Consider the following 25,853-nt stretch of genomic DNA (forward strand, 5'->3'; position numbering starts at 1 on the left):
CCCTTCAGCTTCCTGGTGTTACCTTCCTGATGTCCATCATATTAATCTCTCTGGTGTCCTGTTCCCCTCCAGAGTGCTAAGTGCTCCTTGGCAGCCATCTCCTCCATACCAGTTTTATCTTCTCTGAATAGAAGAGCAAAATCCCAAGGAAGAATTATCAACCAGTTAATCTGACATTGTGAATTGTGAATTCCATACTGAGGCCAAAGAAGTCCCTTAGGGTGGTGACAAAATGTGATATCTGGGTCCAAGGAATTAGTCACTCTCTTAAAATTGAGAGGCCGAATAATTACATTTGGCCTGAAGCTACTTTGCACCCCTGCAAACTATAAGCAAACTTAGAGAGAAATCAGTGGAGTCTAACTAGAGGGAACCTCCTTACAGGTAGCCAAACACAGCTGTCAAGCTGTCAGCCAATCACAGGCCGAGAACTCCCAGTCCACACAAGGCAAATGTCCAGTGGTAAGGGCTGTCACTGGCATCACTTCCTTTTACTGTTTATAAATCTGTCTTGCAGGTATCGGGTAATGCTCTCTAACCCTTCACTGCCTCAAGGTGCCACCTGGTTCCTGAATCCCGCCTTTGCTCAAGTAAATACTACACAATGTAATTTGTCTAGTTTTTCTTTTAGCAGTGACAAACACTGCTCAGATGGCCACCAGCCTCAGCACCGCAGGAAAGGACATGCGAACCACAGAGCTCAGAAGTGACAGCCGCCAGTAAGCTTCTCCCTGTGCCCCTTCCCTCCTCCCCGAGCCTCTCCCCACCCCCACTCCTGTTTCTGGTCCAAGACCTGGATGACCCATATTGTTATGTCCTTGGAGCAGCCCTCACAAGGGCTCTGTGTTTCTGTCCAACACACCTCTCCTCCTCGCCCCACCCCACCCCCACATTTGCCACCATGTGGAGGCATGAGCTCTAGAAGCCTAACCCTGCTGCTTCAGCCCACAACTATCATTGGTTCTCTTTGGAGAACTGAATGCCTCTGCGTTTTGGCAAAACCTTTCCACTAACTGGTGCCAACATGTCCCTTCGGCCTGTCACACAACCTCCACCTCACTGATGCCAAGTCTCTGGATATCCCATATGGAGGAAGGGTGTCCTGACTGTATTCCTCAAGACTGACTGAAGATATCATCCCATGGCTGGTCTGCCTGACCCATCCCCCAAAAGGCTGTCCTGTGTCCCTACAGTGTCTCCTGTCGATAACAGCGACGGTCTGAATTCGATATCACATTGGAGAAGACTTGAGCCACTCTGTTTAAAATGTTAAAGGAAATGGTCCCTTCTGATGTTAGTGACCTGGGAGCCACACGCAGACCTGGTGTCTAATTCATACATGGGTGACCTCAACCGTGGCCCTAGCCCTTGGGTGCCCACCCATATGACTCTGAGGAAAGTCCCTGCACTTGTGACGTCAGCTGAGATTGAGAAATGGAAAAAACAAACACTAATGGTGGCTGATGGGTTGGTGGCCACTGTGGCTGAACAGCAGAAGTGCTAACTACACATGACAATGAAACACATATCCCAAATCAATGGCCACACCTCATGGCCTGGACTTTGCCTGACCTGGGTGAAGCAGGCTGTGCTCAGCAAGCCAGAGGTGCCAGGGCTTGCTCATTCGGGTCCAGCCACAGCCACCATGCTCAAGGTGTCCTGGGAGCTGCACCTGCTGCTTCTGCTGGGGCTGGGACTCAGGTCCCAGGAGGCCCTACCACCCCCCTGTGAAAGGTAAGAGCTGGGGAAGCTGAGTGTAGGAGGGAAGGCAGGGGTGGGAGGCTGGGGTGTGAGCTCACCCTCTGAGGGTAGCCTCTCAGAGGGAAAGGAAGGAAGTTGGGCTTGTGGGGTAGGTCCTGTGCTAGACACCAAACTTACTGTGTTGGAACAAGCTGGGACTTTTTTTTGTTTGTTTTTTGAGACTGGGTTTCTCTGTGTAGCTTTGGAGTCTATCCTGGCACTCGCTCTGGAGACCAGGCTGGCTTCGAACTCACAGTTCTGCCTCTGTCTCCCGAGTGCTGGGATTAAAGGCGTGTGCCACCAACGCCCGGCACAAGCTGGGACTTGGAGGTATTCTATTTATGACCCCAGAGCTGTTGACCACAGCCTGCCTTCTGTGCTGCTGGCCAGAGCTCACCATCCAAGCTGTTCCTTGGACTGAGCAGGGTTATTCCCTCCATGGTTTGAGCAAACCTTTCCTAGCCTGGGATGAGGGGCCTGTCAAGTGCCCATGAGGTTCAGCCTACCTACCCTGCTGCTCTCTCCCTTCTCCTGAGCCTAAGCCTCTTCCAGCAAATACAAAGATGAGGGTGCTATCCTGCCTCCTGAACATGGCACTGCCATTCCCTCTTCCACACGGACTGGACAAGCCACTCCTACATCACCAGCTCTTGCAAGAATGGTAAAAACAGAGCCTAGGAGGGAGAAAGGCCAAGAGAAGAGGGGGAGCTGAGCAAGGAATAAACAGAGGGCCTTACGAGGGAGCGAGTCTTAGAGGAGGCAATGGACAAAAACAACTGTGGAAGGAGACATCTTTGAGCCATAGGGGACAGCAAGGCAAAGAGTCTGCAGTGCAAAGGCTCCTAGGCATCTTTCAATGGTCACAGAGTCTCAGGTGGCCAGGACAGAGGTAGGATCAGGTCATGAGGTGGAGATGGCTCTAGGTAAAAAGAGACTAGCGTTCACGCTCTGGTGGCAGGACTGGGGTGGGATTTACAAGGGATGCATTTTGAAGACTGAGTTGTGGAGACTTGTTGATGGCCAGTTGTGGAGTCCGGAAGGGAAGGGAGGATCTGGAATAATTGGCAGACTTGTCTGAGCAGCAGTCAGGATTTCAGAGTGGCTATTGATCCAGTCTCTCGAGTCCTGTCAGGCTATTTGCAGAAAGTGTAGCATGAGCACCTGCTGCTTGTCCCCGGCATGTCAGTGCTCTGCTGGGACAGTCATGTGTGCTTGTGGATGAGCGCCATTGAAGGTACAGACATATAGGAAAGAGTCCAGGAGAGAAGAAACTCAGCCTTGCAGCTGTCCTCTCCCAGCACACGTCAGAAGAAATACTTACTGCTAACCGGGAGGCTCCCCTGACTCTCAGTGCTGAGTTTCTTTTGGGGTTCTCACAGTGACCTCTCCAGGTCTCCAAAGGTTAGACTGATATTGTGTGGCCTGTTGCCCCCATCATAAACCACAGCATTAGTCTAAAATAGCTAGTGTGTTCCAAGTCCCGGGTAAACACTCACCCGGCAGCACATTCTGGTGTCTTAGCCCTGTTCTTTCAGGTGGCTCGGGGACTTGGTGAAGTGTAGGTGGGAACTCAGTCTCTTACGCAGTCAGCGCTTTTCTGCTGTGTGATGAAGGATCTGAAGGGTCTTCTTCTTGGGTTCCTGGCAGTTATCTCTAAGCCCTTGGAATTTCCCACATGATAAGACTGTCTTTGTTGCTTATCGTGGGGGTTCATGTCTTATGAAAATAAGGCGACTTGTGATATGTGCCCAGGAAGCTCATGCTTCTAGGATGACTCAAGATGGGGGCAGCCACTCCAGAAACACAAGGATATGTTGAGAGACTTGGACCTTTGGTTCAAAAGATATCATTTGAGCTTCAGGAAGAGGAAGGTTCCGGGACATAGCATTCAATCACATGACCAATGACTCAGTTAATTGTGCTCTTTGTAATGAGACCCTGACCCAAACTCTAAATTCCAGACACTGGTGAGACTTTCTGGTTGGAGACACACCAGTGAGTTGGGAGAGTGAAGCATCTTGATTCCACAGTAAGGAACGCCACAGTAGTCAGGAGTCTCCCTGCACTTCCTCGTGTGTCTTCATTTGGCTCATCCTGATTTGCTCCCAATAAGAAAAAATATAGCTGAGTGGTGGTAGTACACACCTTTAACCCTAATACTCAGGAGTTTGAGTTTGAGACCAGCCTGGTCTACACAGTGAGCTCCAGGACAGCCAGGGCTACACAGAGAAACCCTGTCACACACACACAAAAAAAACCTAAAACAAACAAACAAACAAACAAAAAATAAGATCACAGTAATTTCCTGGGTTTTGGGTTCTAGCAAATAATGGAATCTGAGGATACCATGGGAACCCCCACATTCATACACAATTGGTCAGAAGTGCAGGTGTCAGGAAGACCCCTAAGCCTATGGCTATCCTCCTCATAAAGGAAGGGCTGTTCCCTTAATGTGTGTGGAATCTGATGTCTCTAGATGGCTTGCAACAGAATTAAATTGCAGTTGGTGTGTGGTTTAGGAAAATGACACCAACTCCTTAGGGGACTGTTTGGAAAAAGGAAGGGCAAAATGTCAGGTGATTGGCTGGGGAGATGGCTTAGGGGTTAAGAACATTAGCTACTCTTCCAGAGGTCCTGAGTTCAATTCCGCTCACAACCATCTATAATAGGATCTGGTGCCCTCTTCTGGCCTGCAGGTGTACATGCAGAACACTCATTGGTAAAATATATATGTCAGGTAATGAGGAAGCTTTCATTCTTGGGTGACCACAGGGTCCTTTGGTACTGAAGAATAACTATGCCAGTCGTGGTGCATACCTTTAATCCCAGTACTCAAGAGGCAGGGGCAGGTGGATCTCTGTGAGTTCCAGGCCAGCCTGTTCTACAGAGTGTGTTCCAGAATAGCCAAGGTTACATAGAGAGATCTTGTCTCAAAAAACAAACAAACCGGAAAACAAGCAAACAGAATAGTTGTGCTATGGTAAGTTAGTGGTAGTATTTTCAGATGATGGATTCAATTCCTGGGGAACTGACTCTCTGGTACATGAGGCAGAGGACACCAATAAGAATAAGCAGGGGCTGGAGAGATGGCTTAGTGTTTAATACTGATCCAGAGGGTTGGATAGAGTTCAGTTCCTGGCACCCACACTTAGCAGCTCACACCTGCCTGTAACTCCAGCTCCAAGTGATCCAATACCCTCTCTGACACCTTGGGTACCCACTCACATCTGTGTGCATACACACACTCTCTCTTGTTCTTAAAATCTTTTTTGTTTGTTTTGTTTTGTTTTTTGAGACAGGGTTTCCTCTGTGTAGCTTTGGCTGTCCTGGAACTCTCTCTGTAGACCAGGCTGGCCTCGAACTCACATAGATCCTCCTGCTTCTGCCTCCTGAGTGCTGGGTTTCAGGTGTGTGCCACCACCACCGCCTGACTTTAAACATCTTAAAAACAAACAAAACAAACATACAAGCAGGACATGGGACGTAGCTTAACTGGTAAATGGCCTGCCCTGGCATTAGTGAAGTCCTGGTTTGATCCCAACACTGCCCAAGCAAAGCCTAGTGGCACCTTCCTCTAATCCCAGCACTCTGGAAGTGGAGGCAGGGGAATTACAAAATCTGAAAAGTCAGCCTGAACATCATTCTCAGCTATATGTCAAGTTAGAGGCCACCTTGGGCTACACGAGACCCTGTCTCAAGAACTAAACTAGGGCTGGTGAAATGGCTCAGTGAGTCTCACTGTGTTGCCCAGGCTGACTTCCAACTCTCAATCCTCCTGCCTCACCCACTTGAGAATGAGATTACAGGCATGCACCACCACTCCCAAAAGGATTGTTAGCATCCTGTGGGGCAAAGATATGGCCTCAGCTTGACGGCCTTTGACACCTTCCCGGAACAATTGCTGATACTTTGGACTGGAGAATTTCTAACTGGTGAGGTAATTAGTAGCTTACTATCAGATATTAATTGAAATTTCCCCTAAAACTAAAGGGCATGAGATATTGTGGACACCTGAAAGACTATGGCATCCTGGGAAATGTTGGAATGATGCTCTCAGAGAGAGGGCTGTGCCCTCTGGACACCCTCAATGGACCCACCGTTTGTTTTATGAATGTCTATTCTGAGGTGAACTTGGAGCATGCTGGTTTTTGTTTTTTGTTTTTGTTTTTTAAAGATTTATTTATTTATACAGTGTTCTGCCTGCACGTATGCCTGCATTCCAGAAGAGGGCACCAGATCTCATTACGGATGGTTGTGAGCCACCATGTGGATGCTGGGAATTGAACTCAGGACCTCTGGAAGAGCAGCCAGTGCTCTTAACCTCCGAGCCATCTCTCCAGCTCCCAGAGCATGCTGTTTTGATTGAAGGAAATAAAAAAAATCAACTCAATGGGATGAATTGAGACTCTTTGCTGTTGAGTTTGGTTTTCACAGACTCTTCAGCAGGGGCTAATGGCCTAGTTCATAATGGTCAGGCAGAAAGATAATGGAAAAGCAATTATATTACCCTTCAAGGTTTGAGGGTACAGCTCAGTTGGTAGAATGCCTGTCTATGATGCAAGAAGTTGACCCCTAGCACTGAACAAATGGGGCAGGGTGGTCCATTCCTAGAACCCCATTACTCAGGAGGTGGAGGCAGGAGGGTCAGAAGGTCAAGGACATCCTTGGTTCCATATCTACCTCAAGACCACTCCAGGATGCATAAGACCCTGAGTGGAGAAGGAGTAGGAGAATTAGAACTGGCAGTTAAGATATCTATGTACGACAGGGAACAGTGAGAGACAAAGACACCTTCACACGTGTGTGCTCACATTCGGGTTCGGGCAGCTCTGAGGGACTGTCTGTTAGTACAGGCCTCTGCTTTTCTGGGTGACTTAAAAAACAGGTACTGAAGATGCAGGTGGCTTGACTAGCCAGTTCTTGTGGGGGAAGGGAACAGTAGAGCTGTTGTTTTGTTGTTATCCGAGCTTGTTCTCTCTTACCTGATGCCATGGTCCCAGCAGCAGGATTGCAGCTACAGGTGCCTGGAGCCAGGGTGGTTGTTCCCAAGCAAGGAAATGAAACTGTGACTATCAGCCTCCATGTAAAAATCCCCATGGGTCAGCAACTTGTGACCAGTTGTTTCAAACTATAAGCAGCCTGAAGACCCTCAAATGTATAGCTACCATCTGAAGTGAGGGTGGCCTGATTATTAGACTGTGCCCTAAACACATGGGGACTGATTAGTATCAGAGCTGAATTGCCTAATACACAGTTACTCTGACATTGGCCAAGATTCTTTTCTTTATTTTAAAACTAAGTAATTAATTAATTTTGTTTTTTTGAGACAGGGCCTCTCTATATAGCCCTGGCTGTCCTAGAACTCACTATGTAGACCAGGCTGGCCTCAAACTCATAGAGATTCACCTGCCTTTGCCTCACAAGTGCTGGGATTAAAGATGTGAGCCACCAGGCCTGGCTCATACATTTATTTATTTATTTATTTATTTATTTATTTATGTTTAGGAGTGTTATATCTGCCGGTAAGAGCATCGCATGCATGCAGTGCCTATGGAGGCCAGAAGAGGGCATCAGACACCCTGAAGCTGTAGTTAGAGATTCACCATGTGGGTACTGGGAACTGAACCCAGGTCCTCTTCAAGAACAGCCAGTGTTGTTAACTCTCTCCTAGCCGCTAGCCAAGACTTGTATAACAGCACCATTCTATACATCTGGACATTTCTACTTAGCACAGAACTTACATAAAAGACGCAGTGATGGGATCAGTCAGCCTATGACAGTATTTGAAAGGCTTGGTGAAGACTAGGGATGGATTTAAAGAAGCAGCCAATCTTACCTAATCTGTGGATATGTTTCACTAACTTGATAGCCCTCCTTGATTTATTGCTGTGCCTTAGGACAAACTTGGTGGAACTACTTAGTTCAGAAACTACTACAGGTCTTCTCAAGCCAGCCTGTTCATTTGGCGCTCTGTTCAGAAGATGTCTTGCTCCATCTCCTGGCATATTTGATCTTGATTGTCAGTACCAGTGTCACCAATGAGTTACTTATACTAGGCAGTTAAACTTACCATCGGTGGCAACACCCCACCATATTATAGTGCCATTCAGTTTCTTTACAGATAAGTCTGTGGAAATCACAGGGAAATTTTCTTTGCCTCATCTATTTGCCAAATTTGGTATGCAGGCATCACTGCTGGGGTGGGGGTTGTATGTGTTCATTATTTTCTGGTCTCCAGGTTCCTTGGGCACAAAGTTAGCGACCCTATCTCACTTCCAAGCTGGGACCAAAACTGGTTCCCATGGTGTGTTATTATACTACAGAGCCCAGGCCCTCCTAAAGGAGGGCACAAGGGGTGCTCAGAAGAGTATCTATCCTTCCTAGTGTCCTGAGGGGTGTGTTTTCTGGCCTGGGAGTAAGGGAGGTCAGAGTGCATGCATGTTGTAAGTCTCCAGAGACTGAGGTAGAAAGCCTTAAGATTGTCCCTTGAGCCCTGGCAGCTGGGGCGGAAAGTGTTGCCCATGGCTACTTGCCCTCAATATTCATTAAATAACCAGAAGGCCCTGCTGGGGCAGTGTGCTGCCCATCCCCAGGGCTGGACCTGGCATTATCTAGCATTATTCATGGACTTGGCCTGATCCTCCTCTTCATTTGTCCAACCTTTGTTCCCCTCCTGGGAGAGATCTGCTTGCTCTAATTAATAAATCTTTCCCTCTCGATACTTCTCATTAAGTCCAGCCTGAGCTTGGTGGCACACATTTGTAAATCTCAGCACCCAGGAGGCTGAAGCAAAAGGATCTAGAATTTGAGACCAGCCTGCCCATCTCATTTTTTTAAAGGCAGAGGCAGGTGGGTCTTTGTGAGTTCCAGGCCAGCCCAGTTTGCATAGTGAGACCCTGTCTCAAAAATAAACACAGAAAATAACAGGAAACTAGAGAGGTGGCTCATCCGTTAAGAGCACTTCCAGAAAACTTAGGTCAGTTCCCAGCATGTCCATTTGATGTAATGTCACTTGTCCCACTGGTGGCCTCTGGGGACTGTATCCTTCCCCACACCTCTCTCCCTCTCTCTCTCTCTCTCTTTTTTTTTTAATTGAAAAATTGTATGTATATGTGTGTGGTCATGTGAACGTGAGTGCAGTGTCCTTAGAAGCCAGAAGAGGGCATCAGATCCCCTGGGTTACGAAAGGTTGTGAGCAACCTGCAGGGGATACTGGGGAGTGAATTCAAGACCTCAGCATCTCCAGCATTTGCTCTTAGCTGCTGATCCACCTTTCCAGTCCCCCCTTCCTTCCTTCCTTCCTTCCTTCCTTCCTTCCTTCCTTCCTTCCTTCCTTCTTCCCTCCCTGCCTCCCTTCCTCCCTCTTTCCAGTCTCACTCTGTAACCCAGGCTGGCCTCAAACTTTCTTCCGTCCTCCTGCCTCAGTGCTGGCTTTGCAGGTGTAAGCCACCACAAATAGTGACAAGAAACATACCCTAGTGTTTTACCCTGGCACAACAATTTCTGTCTCAAGACGGCACTTTATAGAGTTTTGAGCACTTTCATTTACATACAAGTGTGCACAGCTGCTTTCACGACCCCCTTTAATATCTATGGTGATTTCTGAAGAGTGATTTAATAGTTCAGTTTGTCACTGCCCATCTGCCAGCCATTTGCTATGCCCTATGAATTATTAAAAACTACCTATAAAGACTTTAAAAGAAAAATTGTAGCCGGGCAGTGTTGGCTCACGCCTTTAGTCCCAGCACTTGCGAGGCAAAGGCAGGTGGATCTCTGTGAGTTTGAGGCCAGCCGGGTCTACAAAGTGAGTTCCAGGACAGCCAGGGTTGGTACACAGAGAAACCCTGTCTGGAAAAACCAAAAAAAAAAGAGAGAAAAAATGAGAAATAAAACAAAAAGTGTGTGTGTGTGTGTGTGTGTGTGTGTGTGTGTGTGTGTGTGTGTGTGTGTGTACACACACCCCTCTGCATGTATATGTTCAAGATCAGAGACTGATGGCTGCTGTCTTCCTTTTAGCTATAGGGACTTTCATCATTTGGTTTTGCCATTACCATGAGGCCAACAGCACAGACCATGCCAGTAACTGTTCTTACCTTCTCCCAAACCACGTATCAGCAGAGAACATGACCTTCCAGAAGGACCCCGTGGACACCTCTAAGTCCAGAACCTTTTGTGGCTCACAGAAATTGTTCATAGGACTAAGCTTCTCCAGGGATGTCTAGAGATGGCCCTGGGGAAAGGAAGCTCATAGAAGCAATAGGCACCTCCCTGAAGCCCTAAGCAGTGTATCCTGGAACAACTGATTGCATCATAGAAAGAAGTTTTCAGGGGCACTACCTCCTTCTTTTTCACAGGGTTTCTCTGTGTAGCCCTGGTTGTCCTGGAACTCCCTCTGTAGACCAGGCTGGTCTTGAACTCAGAGATCTGCCCACCTCTGCCTCCCGAGTTCTTTGATTAAAGTCATATGCCATCACACCCAGCTTGGGAAAGATTTATTAACGCATTTCCACAGCCAGGCTTAGAGACACGTGGCTTCAATCCTGGCACTCAGGAAGCAGAGGCAGGCAGATCTCTGAGTTGGAGGCCAGCCTGGTCTACATATCTAATTCCAGGACATCCAGGGCCACATGAAAAAGAAGTTGTCTGTCCCATACTCCAGCCCCATCTACTGACCTCTACTACCCGACTGTCTCTGCAGCCAGATTTACTGCCATGGGGAGCTCTTGCACCAAATTCAGATGGCTAAGCTCTATCAGGATGACAAGCAGTTTGTGGATATGTCGATAGCCACATCTCCAGGTAATATTACCTTGCCTTTTCCTGAATCTTCTTCCTAAAGTAGGCAGAAGTGTAAATAGCATAGGCTTCCCTGGTCAGGGTGTGTCTCGGGTTACCCGCCGACCCCTCGATGTCACCTGCTCTCCAGATGAAGTCCTGCAGAGTTTCAGCGAGCTGGCCGTGGCGTACAACCACAGCATCCCCAGAGGACAGCTTCAGGAGTTTGTCCAGAGGCACTTCCAGCCTGTGGGACAGGAGCTGGAGCCCTGGGTCCCAGAGGACTGGAAAGACAGGTGACACTCTGGAGAGAAGAAAGGGCAGGGTCCCTTTCTTGGGGCTGCCTCTATGAACCTTGTGGGGTCATATCTTCTAGCCCTCAGTTCCTGCAGAAGATCTCAGATGCCAAACTGCGTGCCTGGGCAGAGCAACTGCACCAGATCTGGAAAAGGCTGGGGAAGAAGGTAGCAGTGGCCTGGGCCTGCTTCACGGCCTGGGCCTGCTTCACGGCCTGGGCCTGCTTCACGGCCTGGGCCTGCTTCACGGCCTGGGCCTGCTTCACGGCCTGGCTGAGTGCTTCAGGCATGGGACAGAGTTGCACCTGCTGACCCACAGTGCTTGAGAGCACAGATTATTTCCTAAGAACACAGCCCACACCCCTGACCCCTAAATAGAAACCTAGAAAACACAAGGGAACACTGCTTCTAACCCCTCACATCCTCCAGAGAACCACCCATGCAAACAACCTAGCCCTGTAACCTACAGGCTACTTAATGCTGTCCCTATAGCCTGGAGGAGCATGGCAAAGGGTCTCCTCTGCCTCTCTCCCTTCCTGAGTTTAGAAGCAGCCTCAGTCATCTTGGTTGCATGTGGCCAGCCTAGGGACTTCTCTTGCCTGGTCTGTCCTAAGGTTGACCAGGACCAGTCAGTCCAGTAGGTCCATACCTGATTCTCATTCTGCTGTTTGCTGACAATGATTGAGGCTGGTTGAGCTCCCTCCTCACACACTTACACCTGGCAGGAACAGGCAAAGAAGGACCCAACGGGCCCCATGCCAGTCCTCACTACCTTCCGATCTCCTCAACTGTCCCTGGGAAAAGAGCATGGGTTTCATCATTCTGAAAAGGGGACCGGAAGAGTGTTTTGCTTCTTTACCTTCAAGCAGCAGCAGGGGTATTGGGGGGGGGGTGGTTAAGGGAGATCTCTATAGCCTTGCCTCATCCACTTAGCCTCATCTGGGTCACAACAATGGATACTGCCAGTGGTTGCCTGTCTGATTCCATGCTGAGTGGTCCAGGCTTCAGCACACCACCAAGCTGAGCCAGGATCCCTGAGGCCGGCAGGTGGAGAGTGAGGACACTAAGACTCCTAGTCCAGAAGCCAGTCTGGACTACACAGAAAACAGAAGGAACAAGTCGTCCCCCCCCCCTCGCCCCCCGCCAGCCAGGGCTGCCAGGCCCTCTACCCCCGACCTCTGCAGCTGCCCGCTTCAGGCTGATGCTAGGCTCCCCTGTGCCCCCTTTCTTGACTCCAGATGAAACCAGAGATTCTCAGCTATCCTGAGAGGTTCTCCCTGATCTACTCGGAGCACCCCTTCATAGTGCCCGGAGGGCGTTTTGTTGAATTCTACTACTGGTGGGTGTCCATGTCTGGGAGGCTAGCTGTTGTGGGGAACCCAGGGCCAGCACCCTCTAACATGGGAGTGCAGGGCAAAGGTGAAGTTTAGGTGACATGATGTGCCTACTCCTTCTGCCAGGGACTCCTACTGGGTGATGGAAGGTCTGCTTCTCTCTGAGATGGCCTCAACGGTGAAGGGCATGCTACAGAACTTTCTGGATCTGGTGGAGACGTAAGAAAGATCACAGGCAGGGAGCTGGGCATGCCTTGGTGCTGGGCCAGGTAGTATCTAAGCAGAGCTCCTCTTGGCAGCTATGGACACATCCCCAATGGTGGTCGTGTGTATTACCTGCAACGGAGCCAGCCCCCACTCCTGACTCTCATGATGGATCTGTATGTGACTCACACCAAGGATGTCAGCTTCCTGCAGTGGGTACCCTGCCCATGCTGACCTGCAGGCATATCCTGTGCTGGAGACCCCCCAAGGGCCAAGGGCAGTGACTATGTACATGATCTGAGGAGTTGCTTGCCCCACCCCAGGGAGAACATTGGAACTGTAGCCTCAGAACTGGACTTCTGGACTGTGAACAGAACTATCACTGTGAACTCAGGAGGACGAAGCTATAACTTGAACCGTTACTATGTCCCTTATGGGGGACCCAGGTGAGAACATGACCTGCCACCTGTCCTTGTCTGCTCACTCTGATGTGAGCGTCTCTAGAGCTGGTGGGGGTGACTTAGCTTATGAGATGTGACCCTGAGAGCCTCAGGCCCCCTTATGCTGTCTGTGTGTGTCAGGGAGGTGGAGGGACAGGATAAGGGGCTAAGTGGCTTACTACCTACCGATGTCACACTGTTTGTTGTCCTTCTCTTTGCTAGACCAGAATCCTACAGCAAGGATGCAGACTTGGCAAACACTGTGCCAGAAGGTAAGCAGGATCAGGAGGAGGGATTGATGGGAATGTACTGAGCCTCTGGGTACTTGTGGCTTTGATCTGTGGCTGCTTGCCCCTCCAGTCAGTTCTGGCCTGTGGTTGCTATTCTGGCCTTACAGGGGACAGAGAGGCTCTGTGGACTGAGCTCAAGGCTGGGGCTGAGTCTGGCTGGGACTTCTCGTCACGCTGGCTTGTCGGAGGCCCAAACCCTGATTCGCTTAGCAGCATCCGAACCAGCAAGATGGTTCCTGTTGACCTGAACGCTTTCCTGTGCCAAGCAGAGGGGCTGATGAGTAACTTCTACTCTAGACTAGGTGACTACCCCATGAAAGGAGACTGTCCAGTGTGGGCTCCCCAGCCAGTTCAAGCCTTCACCTTGGTAGAGGCATTGACAGAAGAAAATGACTTGGTAGTCCACCCTTATCTGCACACCGCTGCCCCTTTTGTTCTATGAGGACCTGGGAGGGGACACTCTGGTGCAACTATCAGATCTCTCTCCATTCCCCAAAGCTTTCCTTAGCTCCCTCAGAGCAAGAGTCATCAGAAAGATGAACTCAGGAGACAGGCCATCAAGTCCCTGTGTGCTGGGCAGGACTATTAGTTCAAGGAACCATGAATTCTAGTGGGCACTGGGGAGTCATGGTCCTTGCCCTTAGAATTCTTAGCCTGTGTGTGGGCACCACACCCGAAGAGGGCAAAGTAAAGACCTTTAAAGCCAGGGACCCGAGAGCAGTGCCTAGTGTCCTGCCTAGTAAGACTAAAGGCAGTGCCACACAGGGAATGACACAGAGGCTACGAAGTACAGAAACTTGCGGTCCCAGCGCTTGGCTGCCATGGAGGCCCTCCTGTGGGACGAGCAGAAGGGAGCCTGGTTCGACTATGACTTGGAAAAAGGGAAGAAGAACCTGGAGTTTTATCCCTCCAACCTCACCCCACTCTGGACTGGCTGCTTCTCAGACCCCAGCGTCATTGACAAGGCTCTGAAATACTTGGAGGTGAGGGGACAGTGGGCGGGGCTGGCGTCCTGGAGGCGGGGCCTTCCCCTCCCTGCGGTCAGCGCTTGTCTTAGCCTGCAAGTCTTGCAGAGGCCACTGGGAGCAGCGCAGCTGCAGCTGCCGTGAGGCAGGAAGTGAAGGGTCAGGAGGGTCAGATCTGCCTTCCCTGAGGGCCCAGAGTCCTCGGTTGGCTCTGGCTTCAACCGCCACCCACAGTCACATCAATGTCTGGAACCTTCCAGGACAACCAGATCTTGACCTACCAGTATGGGATCCCAACCTCTCTTCGCAACACAGGCCAGCAATGGGACTTGCCCAATGCCTGGGCCCCCCTGCAGGACCTGGTCATCAGAGGTAGGAAAGCAGGCAGCTGATAGGCCCAACCCGCCTCTCCTTCCCTCCAATCCCAGGCCCTGGATTAAGAACATAGGAGTCCGCAGGTCCAGAAAGGAGATTTGAAGGCCTAGACCCCCTTCCTGCCTTGGGGAGAGAAACCCAGGCTTCTGTTCTGTCCAGGATGGTGCCTCTGAATATTCAGGCCTTATCGGGGACTGGGGTCTTAGGTTTGGCCAAGTCAGATTCCCCTCGGACTCGGGAAGTGGCTTTCCAGCTGGCTCAGAATTGGATCAGAACCAACTTCAAAGTCTACTCCCAAACATCAGCAATGTATGAGAAGGTGAGCAGCGGTCTGGGCTATGCCTCCGTCTCATCCGGGGCCTCTTCCATGATTAAAGTGGGGTATGTCAGGCATTGCCAGGCCTGAGACAGCACAGCCAGTAGTGCGACCCCCAGTGGCCATTCTTGGGCACTGCAGGGGCCTGCGCAGCAGCCTGGTGCATACGTTCCTTCAGTGGCTGTTGCCCCTATAGCTGGGGTGGTTGGCTTAGTGGCAGTACCCACGCACAACTCATGGTTTTGTCCCCAGTATGACATCAGCAACGGTGGACATCCAGGTGGTGGAGGGGAGTATGAAGTTCAGGTGAGCAAGCTAGGGTGAGCTGGTCAACACATCGTGACAGGCAAGTCCTGGGATCCGCACGCTGTCCCCAGAACATGTATGCCCCCCTTACATGTCTGAGATGCCCAGTAAGTGGGCCTATCAGGGAAGATGCTGAACGGTAATCACTGGTGCCCCTGGGGCCAGAATCACTGGGAACAGGGGATCCCCAAACAGGGCTCGGGGTCCTCAGTGATATGGCCTCTCTCCAGGAAGGATTTGGTTGGACCAACGGACTGGCCCTGGTGCTTCTGGACCACTATGGTGACCAGCTGACTTCAGGGACCCAGTTAGCTTCCCTGGGACCCCACTGCCTAGTGGCTGCCCTTCTTATCAGCCTTCTGCTACAATGACTGCAAGGATAAGAATGGCTTCACTGTGTGTACTTCCTCCTTTGACTCCACCCCTTCCTTCTGCTGCCTCCCACCCCCACCCACTCCCTGCTGTCCTGTTCACAGTGCCCTGGAGCAAGTGGTGAGCAGGAGGTCAAGACTGGGGACTGGATTCCCTCCTGTAACCTTCACTAGGGTGGAAAGCCCTACCTACTCTTGGGAAAAAACGGGATCCAAATGGCTGAAGCCCCCACCCAGAACCCCTTACAACATGGAGTTCCACACACATGTACATAGTCAAAATGCTTTCATTATTGTTCTGCTGAAGTGTTTACAAATACTGCAAAACACCCAGCCAGGCCCAGCAACCCAGGGTCCCGTGCTGGGGAGGGCAGGAAAGGTGGCTTAGTGTTAAGGCGCAAAGGCTGAAGCCAGCCAGCTGGAGACCCGATCCTCCACTCTCTCCCTATCACCCTTGGGAAACTGCAGGGAGGGCGCCACAGCTCAGGGCCTCGGCTTCACCCTCCCCACCCACAGCTCAGGGTTCCTTCTGGGTGCCCTGAGCTACCCTCCTTCTTTATTGGGATCCAGTCCTGTCAGGACAGGAGGACAGAATCTTAGCTTCCTCTCCCTTCAGTGCTGCTGTGGCATCTCTGGACTTGGACACCCGAACACCGTCCCTTCTGGCTCGAAGCAAGGCACAGTGGAAGGGAGAGGGCTGGACTGGGGGCTGGAGACACACTGCCCCAGGGAGGTGGTGCATCCTCCTGCTAGGTGACAGGCCCCCAGGCCTGGGTTGGAGAGATGATGGCACGTACCTTAACTTGGCCCACAGCCGAAGCAGTGGGCTGAGCCACAGAGTGGCCATGGCAATTAGTGTGTAACCATGGTGATGAAGCAGTCACCATGGAGACCATGGTGATGGGTTTATAACAGGAGGATAGGGCTGGACCTCAAGGATGACACTTGAGGTCTCTGGTCCTTGAGCAAAGTAGTGGAAAGTTTGGAGGTGGGAGAATGAGGAGGCAGAGCGGGTTGGGAAGTATAGACCTGAGCTGTTCCCCAACTTTATACATGGCTCTGCTCAGTAACCCCCCTCCCCTGCACAGGGGGTAAGATGAGAAGGGGATCTTTGGCAGATTCTGGTACCATAATTTGTCCTTTACAAAAGAGAAAACAAGCTGGGGCTAGCAGGTGCCAGGACAGAATTGAGAGCCCAGCTCTGCGACACCTCTTCAGGCCTGCTACACCCAGGAGGGGAACCCTGAACTTCTGGGCTCCCAAGAGGCAACAAAGTCTCTCCCTCTCCTCTCTGCTGGTCCTTTAGGGACCCAAGCCCAACCCTCAAGCACCTAACTCTTCATAGAACAATTTGTCTTCTTGCACAAAAGCCCTGGGGGTACTCGACTACATCCTGATCCTTTGTGGCCCAGTGCCCAGGGTGCTGCCGTCTCCAAGGACAAGCCGAGCAGTGAGTGGCAGGGCATAGGTCCTGGTGCTGACCTGTACCCAGGAGGTGCGTGGTAGTTAGTTCATGAACTGAGTGTAGCCCTCAGCTCCTGTGACAATGACATCCATCCAGATGCGCATGGCCTCTGCAGACGGGGCCACCATGTAGTACAGCCGGTCATGGGTCTTCACGCAGAAGGTGAGGGCTGGATTCGGACTCTGCCAAGCAAGACAGGAAGTGCTAAGGTGGTGCTCCATGTCCCGAACTTGTTCACCTGCCTTTTGTCTGCCTTTCTCCTCAAAGTTCCAGGAAGCCCTGAATTTAAGGCTGAGTCTGGGGGTAGGGGTTCAAGATAGGGCTTCTCTGTATCCCTGGCTGTCCTGGAACTCACTCTGTAGACCAGGCCGGCCTCCAACTCATAGAAACCCACCTGTCTCTGCCTCCCAAGTGCTGGGATTAAAGGCGTGCACCACCATCTGGCCTAAGGTCAAGTCTTAAACAGGCCAAAGCCTAGTCCCCAGGAGTCCACAGGTTTTCGTCCTAACATATGGCAGTATCAGGCTCGCTAAACTCTTGCAAAACTCTTGCAACCCCAACAGGGGCATACCTCAGTTCTAAAATTAATACAAGAGAATCTGTTACAAGGGCTGTCCCAGTGAGAACCTGATTCTTTTCTAAGCCAAAGAAAGGCAGGAAAAGGCTGTAAGTTGGAGGCTGGCCCAGAACCTAGAGAAGCAGAGGTTAGGTGGGGTCTGAGGGCTGGCAAGAGACAGGGCAACTTGCATAAGGCTAGCTGGCTCAGCCTCCAACAACCCTTTTTATCAATTCCTCATCTCCAGTCTAGTGCCTGCACACACTCAGCCCCCCATCTCCTCTGTCTGTATTGTCCGTGCCCTCAGGGTTTACACCATGGCCAGAGAGGAAGGCGACAAGTGGGCTTCAATCCACAGGAGCTCCTTGTTCCCTCCTCTCTCTGGCCTGCAGCAAGTTAGAGGAATGGAAAAGGGAGTCAGGGGTCAGGGGCCGTAGGACACAGGAGCTGTTAATATGAGCAATTCTAGTCATAGGCATGTGGCGTAGGGGTACCTCAGTCACCATAGTGAAGTAGAAAAACCTTTTCTGGGATGAGGAAAGGAAGAAAGGAAGAGAAGACTGGTAAAGAAAGGGAGGGTGAAGTGGAGCCTGGGCAGAAAACAGGCAGGGCCTCCGCACCCGGAACACCACTGCAACACCCTTCCTGGTGGCTATCCCTGCAGTCACGCTCCAGTCCTAGATGCCTCACCTTGGCTGCACTGCGCAGATGGTCATAGTACACTTCCTCGATGGCCTGGAAGTAGATGACCCCCTTCAGCTTTGTTTCATGTTTGTCTGCAAAGGAATGAGGGCTGGATTGAGTGGGGCAGAGCATGGAGTCTGAGCTCACTTCCTCATCTGGGGAATGATTTACAGTCTTGGCTTCTACAACTCCAAAATCGAGTCCAAAACGGAACCTTAAGACAGGGATAATGTAAGTCAGAACTCTGCTGAGGTTCGATCTACCAGAAGACAAAAATCACACTACTGACAAGACATGTCAGGACAATGACAGATTGAGAACAAAACTGGTAAAGCTCTTACAAATAATTTGACCATGTCAATCCAAAGCAGGGCACTTGGCATCCTAGCAATTTGCTGAGGTTGAGGCAGAACGACTCTGAGTTCCAGGCCAGCATAAAATAATAATCTCTAAAATGCTGGGCAGTGGTGGCACAGAACTTTAATCCCAGCACTTGAGAGGCAGAGGCAGATGGATCTCTATGAGTTAGAGGCCAACCTGGTCTACAGAGTGGGTTCCAAGATAGCCAGAACTACACAGAAAAACCCTGTCTCAAAAAAACAAAATAAAAAAACACCCTCTAAAATAATAATTACATTTTAACATAGATACAAATAATAAGCTAGGAAGACTTTGATCTTAGCACTCAGGTGAAACTCTTTGAGTTTGAGGCCAGCCTGGTCTATCTAGTAAGTTCCAGGCCAGACAGCTATATAGTGAGACCCTGTCAATAAACAAGCAACAATAAAAAAATAATTTATCTGACTTATAGGCATCACAGCCTTTTGTTTTGTTTTTCAAGACAGAGTTTCTGGGTAGTCCTGGCTACCCTGGAACTTGCTCTGTAGACCAGGTTGGCCTCTAACTCACAGAGATCCACCTGCTTCTGCCTGAGTTCTGGAATCAGAGGCATGTGCCACCACCACCCAGCAACTTTTTACAAACACACTAACTATCCCTCAAGTGGAGATGGGTTAACAAATCAGAAGGAATATTACATTACTGCTGTTATATGTGATACAACATATATTTGTGTGTGTTGTGTAGGCACATATGGTGAGGACATGCACGCCCAAATACACTCCAGAGGCCAGAGAAGGATGTCACTCTTTGCCGTATTTCCTTGAGACAGGTTCTCTTACTGTCTCCTGTCTCCATCTGTCACAGTGCTAGGGTAACAGGTATGCATGGCATATACAGAGTTTGTACTCAGGTCCTCGTGCTTGGGTCATAAGCACTTCACCCACTAAGCCATCTCTCCAGCCCCCAAAAAACATTTGATACAGGTATAGGTGGGGGAATAAATCCATAAAACGCACCAAGTATTAAGTATACAGTTGTAGATCTTTTTTGGTTTTCCGAGACAGGGTTTCTCTGTGGCTTTGGAGCCTGTCCTGGAACTAGCTCTTGTAGACCAGGCTGGCCTCGAACTCACAGAGATCCACCTGCCTCTGCCTCCCGAGTGCTGGGACTAAAGGCGTGAGCCACCAATGCCTGGCTGTAGATGTATTTGAAACAGAAAGACTGCTAAGACACCTTAAGGCAAATAGGACAATATTAATTAGCTGCTACTGTTTGTATATGAAAAGGGGCTAAGAATGTTGTTGATTGGAATGTGTGCACACCTAAAAATCCCGGCATTTGAGAAAACCCAGGCAAGAGGACTTCAAGACCAGTTCTGACCGCACAGCGAGTTTGAGGCCAACCTGGGCTACATGAGACGGTCTCTTACTATAAAAAAACAAAAACAAAAAAAAGCCAACAACAACAAAAAACACTGATCAGATGGGAAACCAACACCTTCAGCCACCAACATGAGTCCTGCAGGAGATGAAAATGCTAATCACTGAACTCAGAAGGACAGCTATTGGGAAGCTCCTCCCATGGGTCCCTTCCCACACTCCAGGTTAATTCCAGGCCCAGTCCCCTGCTCTAGCCTGGTCATGCCCCAGCCTCTAGCCCTGCTACTCCTCTGCCCCGATGTTGAGGCATAAACTTTGAAAGCAAGCTGGCTGCTTCAGTGCACAGCCTCTTCTGACAGTTCCTCTTTGGAACTGGCTACCGCTGTGTCTTGGCACAGACAGGTAACAACGCATCCCTCCAGCCTGTCTCACAGCCTCCTCCTCAGCAAGTTCTGTAGAGTCAGTTACGCTTCTCACTGGCCCCTCAGCAGCCCCACTCTTCACACTCCAGTTCTTGGCCAACTCCTAACCAACCTTTAAGACCCACTGCAGACCACCACAACACGCAGTCCTGAATCCTCAGCACAGTGCTCGACACACTGACCCTGAACCTGTTTCCTACACCTGTGTCCTCCTCTAACAGCAACTACTACGTGCCAGGCACACAACAGGTGTTCAGTGATTGAAGAATGACTGAGTCATGGGTGCTGGCATCTAGAAAGCAATCACAAATCCTTCTGCCAGGAAGCTACAACCCGGTGAGAAGGTATAGGCACACAGCCTAGCCGCCTGCCAGTGTGAGTGGGAGCCCGGGAGTACCCAGCCACATCTGAGGGTGTCAGCGTGTGAAAGGCGAGAGCACATTCAGAGCATCCAGCAGAGTCTGGCACAGAACATAGCATGTGTCACTACAGCATTACACTCAGGGCTGATGTCACACAGCACACAGGGATGTCTGCTGGAGTGCTGAAGAGGGTGGGAGCTGCTCCAGGCAGGGTGGGGCATCCAGGGGCTTACCCAGGTTAGTCTCTGTTGTGATTTCCTAAGGGAGGAAGAGGGTGCAGGCCCAACATGCAAGCCACACCCAGGTCCTGGTGGAGCCCCACACACGTCTAACATTTCCTTCTCTGACATACGAAACCTGGCCAGCTTCCAGCCGCCCCCTCCTTCTTCTTTCACTGGAAATAGTCACAGGCTCCTGCCCACACTTCTGTCCCACCCACCTATCCTCGGACTTGTGCAATCTGGCTTCTGCCTCCTTGCATGGTGGAAAGCCGCCCACCTCTCCAAAATCTCAGTCTCAGAGTCAAATGACCTTTGGGTCACATCATTCTTGGCCTTCTGGCAATATCTATCATTGCTGGTGACACCTTGGGCTTACAAATGTCTGTTCCCTTGGCCGGGTTCCTTCTCTGTTTCCACTGCCCGCCCAAACGTGGTCTCCTTTTGTTTCATAGACATGAAGCGAGATCACATTTGCCAAGTGCCAGCCCAGCACCTGGCACACAGTCAGAGCCAGCTCCCTGCTTCCTGCCCTTCTGCCTCTGCTGGTGTCTTCCTGCCTCTTCCCCACAAGTGGCTGTCTCTCCCCTCTGCTCTGCCTCATGGTTGCTATGAGACCATGAGACCTTGGACAATTAGGCTCTCTGAGCCTCATTTTCCTTACACATAAAGTAGGTGAAAATATAGTGCTTCTGGCAAAAATTAGATGAGCCAATGCATCTAGAGTACAGATCATACAAGTGTTTGATGAGCAGGCCTTGTATTTGCTGTAACTATTCCTCCAAGACATTCAACTAGGGTCTCCCTCACAGCCTAGTCTTTCTCCTGGACCTAGCTGGATGCACCTCAGCCTCAACATGTCTCAAATGGAGCTCTGCTTCCCAGGCTGACAAGGTCCCTCTACTGTCCCAGCCTAGCTACACCTAAGCTTCTGTCTCTCCACATCCAGGACCCAAGGTAGTCAGGATGGCTTCCCAAGTGGGTAAAAGGTGAGAGGGGGCAAGCAGGGCACTGGACCTGGGCATTCTTGACCCTGCAGCCCTTCCAGCTTTGTAGGTGGTGGGGCTGAGTGACTGGCAGGCAAGTGTGACGCATGTTACTTCCCAGCTGAGGCACTTAATGCCAATGCAAAGCCCCACAAATCTCTCTTGTCTCTCTGCTAATATGACCAGAGATGTTCACTGTGAAGCAGAGACAACCAGCCCACAAATGCACAGCAAAGTGATGTCGTGCACAGGAAGAGGCTCAGATGATCACCACACAGTTTAGCCCTTGCTGACTAGAGGACCACACAGCACCTCCTGCTCCAAGTAAAGGTTTTCTGGGGATAGAAGTCTATGCTAGAAACTGGGGGAGGGGGTGGAGGAACGGAGAGAAGTCCCTGGTTCCTGGGTTGTCCCAAGAGTCCTGGAGTCTCTAAGGGAGACCAAGGGGTGGTTCCCAGCCCAAATGTTGCACCCAGTTTCCCTGCCAGCAAACCCACTCACTGTATTTACTGTAACTCTCTGCTTGGCATCTGCCTTACTGACAGTATACACCCAGGGACAAAGCATGGGCATCTTGTCACCAAAGCCTAACTCCAAGAACAGGAGTTTATTAGATTTTCCACAACACCTAAGAGTGAATGAATATGTGAATGAATGAATGAATGAATGAACGAAAGAATGGATGGAACCAGGTATACCCTATACATTTTCAGAGCCTCTGGTCCTCTTCTTGGAAGCTTGGCCTCCTCCTAGCAGACCAGCCAACCCAGCTATTGGAGCCCCGGGGTCCCAGCCCTGACTGCCCCAAGGGCAGGCTGTGGGAACTCACCCACATAATAGGAAAGGGTGCGCTTGAGCCGATCAAAGACAAACCAGCGCTTCTTCCATGACTTAATCTTGCCACCCATCTTGATCAAGTAGCCACGGCAGACCTGGTGGGAAGCAACACTGAAGAATATACAGATATGGAGCCTGCGCCTTTCTCCCCAAGCAGCTCCTTTAGCTCAGGCCATCGCCTCGGTCTGCACTGGCAGAGGCCACCCCAACATCGCACACCAGATACTGGGACCGTCCTGTCTATGTTGGAACAGACTGAGGTCACAATTCCAAGTCCCCCCCCCCAGGTATCCCCCTTCTCCCACAGCCTGAGCCACGCAGGGCTGGTACCTTGCTGCTAAGCACCACATGTAGGCAGGTGTCCACCCCATGGCCTGACGACTCTATGTGGGTCTTTAAGTCAAAGTCCTCCTTCCGGTTGGGCAGATAGCGTGTGAGAGGTCGTGCCTGGAAACAAATGACAGGCATGGCAGAGTTATTTCTCCTTGCTCCTCTGCTTTAACCCTGAACCCCCCCCCCCAATTTCACATCACCCCCTCTTGACTCCTGTGGTGGTCACTGGTTTCACAGGCTTTGTGACCAGCGTGGAGACCTAGCACGACTGTGCTGACTCTACCTAGGTCCAGGCAAAATTCTGATCAGCTCCTTGCCTCAGTTCTCCTGCCTATGGCAGTGACACAGCCACTGCTGTCGTCTTCTTGCCCTTTCTCTCCCTCCTGACAGAATGAACAAGAGGCCAGGCGTGAACACACTCTGGGAAAACAAGTCCTGTGGGAGATCTGTGCTCTAGTAGTGGGACGCAGTTCCGTGGAGAAGCAACTCCCCAGCACTCTCAGGCCCAGGCTTCCATCCCCAGCCCCCAGCGTCAAAAGACAAATAAACAGAGCCCACAAGATGGTTTGGTGGGTGAAGAGCCTGCTGCCAAGTCTGATAACCTGAATTCAATTCCTGGGACCCACACAGTAGGAGAGAGAAACACATTAGTTGCCCTTTGACCTTTGTACACCCCCCTCCACATACATATACTAAATACATAATATAATTAAAAGAGAGGCAGGGGACCCTCCTTAAAAAAAAAAAAAGAAAAGAAAAGAATAAAACAGAGATCTGCTTAGTGATCTGTTAAGTGTTATAGTCTTCTAGTTTCTGTATATTTAATATTAAGACTTTAAACTAGACAATCACTAAGGTCTACTTCATCTGTTTACTAATGAGAGTTCTCCACTAACTGGAATATTTTTCTACTCTTGCTTTTCCAGAAAAACCTTAAAATGTTGCTAGGCAGTGAGGCAGAGGCAGGCAGATCTCTGTGAGTTCAAGGCCAGCCTGGTCTACAGAGTGAGTTCCAGGACAGCCTGGGCTACACGGAGAAATCCTGTTTCAAAAAACAAACTAACACGCAAAGATAGTTCCCTCTTCTACCAGGCCCTGGCCTCAGAGATGGAGGCTGCAGGAGGGTGTCTGAGAGGTGTTGGGGTGGGGACCAGAAAGGGGGATGAGACCTCTGACAACGATCAGACCACAGAGGAAACACTCCAGGGCCACTGATGGGGGTGTCTCTCTGTCCCTGTCTCTGTCTACTTATTTTATGCATATTAGTGTGTACCTACTGTATTCATGTATACACACAGGGACATGCCCACAGAGGCCAGAAAGGGCACCAGGTTCCCCTGGAACTAGATTACAGATATTTGTGAACTGCTGTGTGGTTGCTGGGAACCAAAACCTGTTTCCTCTGCAAAAGCAGTAAATGCTCTTAACAACTGAGCCATTTCTCTAGCTCCACAGGTGGTTTTTCTTTCTAATTGTATGAGGTTTTTATTGTTGTTGCTATTTGTTTTGCTGGTTGGTTTTTTGAGACAGGGTATGAGTGCAGCCCTGGCTGTCCTAGAACTTGCTCTGTAGACTAGGCTAGCCTCGAACTCACAGAGATCTACCAGCCTCTGTCTCCAGAGTGCTGGGATTAAAGGCACGCACCATCATCGCCCCTGCCTAGCTTCTGGAGGTTTCTTAACTATCTTTGAATAACTAAGTCCTGCCCCTAATGTTTCATGCTGTTGTATCTCAGAAAACAAGATTGCTGTGGTCATTGGTCACCTCTGTAGGGCAGTCCCAGAAGACCCCAGCTACAAACTATGGAGACTCAGTCAGAAGGAGCAGCCTGGCTGAGTTCTACAGTTCTCATAGGGTCAGGAACCAGGCAGGCACACAGGTGGATATCCTTGCCCTGCCCCTTTTCTCCTCCCCCCCTGCTCAGATGTCCCAGGTAAGGTCTGGTTTTGAGCAATGAGAGATCTCTGCCTGAGAAGCCAGTGTCTCTCAGAGATACAAACAAGGCTTTCCACAGGCAATAGACGAAAGCCCAAATGTCCTGTGAGATGAAGAGGGTTGAGACAAAGAGGAGTGCCACATTCAAGATGGACAGTAGTAGGAGGTGTAGCATAGACTCACAAAGCTGAACAAAGCCCTGGAGAGGCCAAGGCAGCCATCCTGGTTCTTAGCAATCAGCTTCTGTCAACTCTATAGGCGTATCCAGAATCCCATGTCTTTGTCTCTATCTCTGTATGACTTTGTAGTAGTTGTTTAAATGTTCTCTTCTTCAGACCCTATCTGATTCCAGAGATATGCAGGAGGCCTGGGACAGCTTCACACCCCACCCATCCCAACACGCACACACCCACACGTCAACAAACCCTAGTGGGCCTGCTTGTCATGGCCAACGAGTCCCAGGTAGAATGTTGTCTGTGCTAAGCCCACAGTCATCCTTTCTGGAGAGCAGACTCCACAGCCCAGCAGAGGGTCCTACTTCACACCAAGCCAACCACTCACCTGGGAAAACTGTTTCTCCCGAAGTTTGACTTCCTTCTCCACCAGCTGCTGCCTCCGGGCGCTCTCACTCTGCAGTCTCCTTTCCACCTGCTCCCGCCTCCGCCGCTCCTCCTCCAGGGCCTGCCTCCGTAGTTCCATCTCCCGCTCCTGCCCAAAAAGCCAGGGGTCAGTGCCCTCAAGCCTGGACAGAGCTACAGAGGCACCAACCCTGGACAGTGGCCTGGCTGAGCAAGCATGTTCTCAAAGGCCACTCTCTCCTAGCTAAGGATAAACACTTCAAACACTGTTTCTGTTACCACTCTACCAGCTGCAACCCTACAAATTCCCTTACACTCTCTAAGCCTCAGCTATCTCATTAGAA

The 25,853-nt window shown here is 50.5% G+C and overlaps 2 protein-coding genes across 12 annotated transcripts in view; one reads left to right on the plus strand and one right to left on the minus strand.

Moving 5' to 3' along the window:
* The first annotated feature begins 1,645 nt into the window (after positions 1 to 1,645).
* Treh (trehalase) lies at positions 1,646 to 15,412 on the plus strand. 2 transcript variants are annotated; one of them, XM_027411975.2, is made up of 15 exons: positions 1,646 to 1,734; positions 10,439 to 10,539; positions 10,667 to 10,811; positions 10,892 to 10,979; positions 12,050 to 12,150; positions 12,272 to 12,364; positions 12,445 to 12,561; positions 12,673 to 12,795; positions 13,012 to 13,061; positions 13,187 to 13,381; positions 13,845 to 14,062; positions 14,305 to 14,416; positions 14,626 to 14,738; positions 14,988 to 15,041; positions 15,272 to 15,412. In XM_027411975.2, the coding sequence occupies exons 1-15, from the start codon at positions 1,646 to 1,648 to the stop codon at positions 15,410 to 15,412; spliced, it is 1,740 nt and encodes a 579-aa protein (XP_027267776.2). The 2 variants fall into 2 exon arrangements, with proteins under 2 accessions (XP_027267776.2, XP_035299513.1); XM_035443622.1 differs by lacking the exon at positions 12,272 to 12,364.
* Positions 15,413 to 15,681: 269 nt separating this feature from the next.
* Positions 15,682 to 25,853, minus strand: part of Phldb1 (pleckstrin homology like domain family B member 1) — a 48,470-nt gene continuing 38,298 nt past the window's right edge. For 9 of the 10 annotated variants that reach the window (XM_027411974.1, XM_035443619.1, XM_035443618.1 and 6 more), the window contains 5 exons: positions 25,493 to 25,639; positions 22,994 to 23,110; positions 22,656 to 22,758; positions 18,124 to 18,209; positions 15,682 to 17,059 (listed from right to left, as the gene is read on the minus strand). In XM_027411974.1, coding sequence (XP_027267775.1) covers positions 16,919 to 17,059; positions 18,124 to 18,209; positions 22,656 to 22,758; positions 22,994 to 23,110; positions 25,493 to 25,639 — 594 coding nt within the window. In that variant the 3' untranslated portion in view covers positions 15,682 to 16,918. Of the gene's footprint in view, positions 17,060 to 18,123; positions 18,332 to 22,655; positions 22,759 to 22,993; positions 23,111 to 25,492; positions 25,640 to 25,853 lie in introns of those variants that run through there. The other variant, XM_035443620.1, reaches the window with a different exon arrangement.

Source organism: Cricetulus griseus, chromosome 4 (assembly GCF_003668045.3).
Source record: "Cricetulus griseus strain 17A/GY chromosome 4, alternate assembly CriGri-PICRH-1.0, whole genome shotgun sequence".
In the NCBI taxonomy this organism is placed as follows: domain Eukaryota; kingdom Metazoa; phylum Chordata; class Mammalia; order Rodentia; family Cricetidae; genus Cricetulus; species Cricetulus griseus.

Coding starts and splice junctions, on each gene's coding strand:
- Treh (XM_027411975.2), top strand. CDS start 1,646: ATGCTCAAGGTGTCCTGGGAGCTGCACCTGCTGCTTCTGCTGGGGCTG. Junction 1,735..10,438: donor CTACCACCCCCCTGTGAAAG/GTAAGAGCTGGG, acceptor CTGTCTCTGCAG/CCAGATTTACTGCCATGGGG. Junction 13,382..13,844: donor TAACTTCTACTCTAGACTAG/GTGACTACCCCA, acceptor AGTGCCACACAG/GGAATGACACAGAGGCTACG.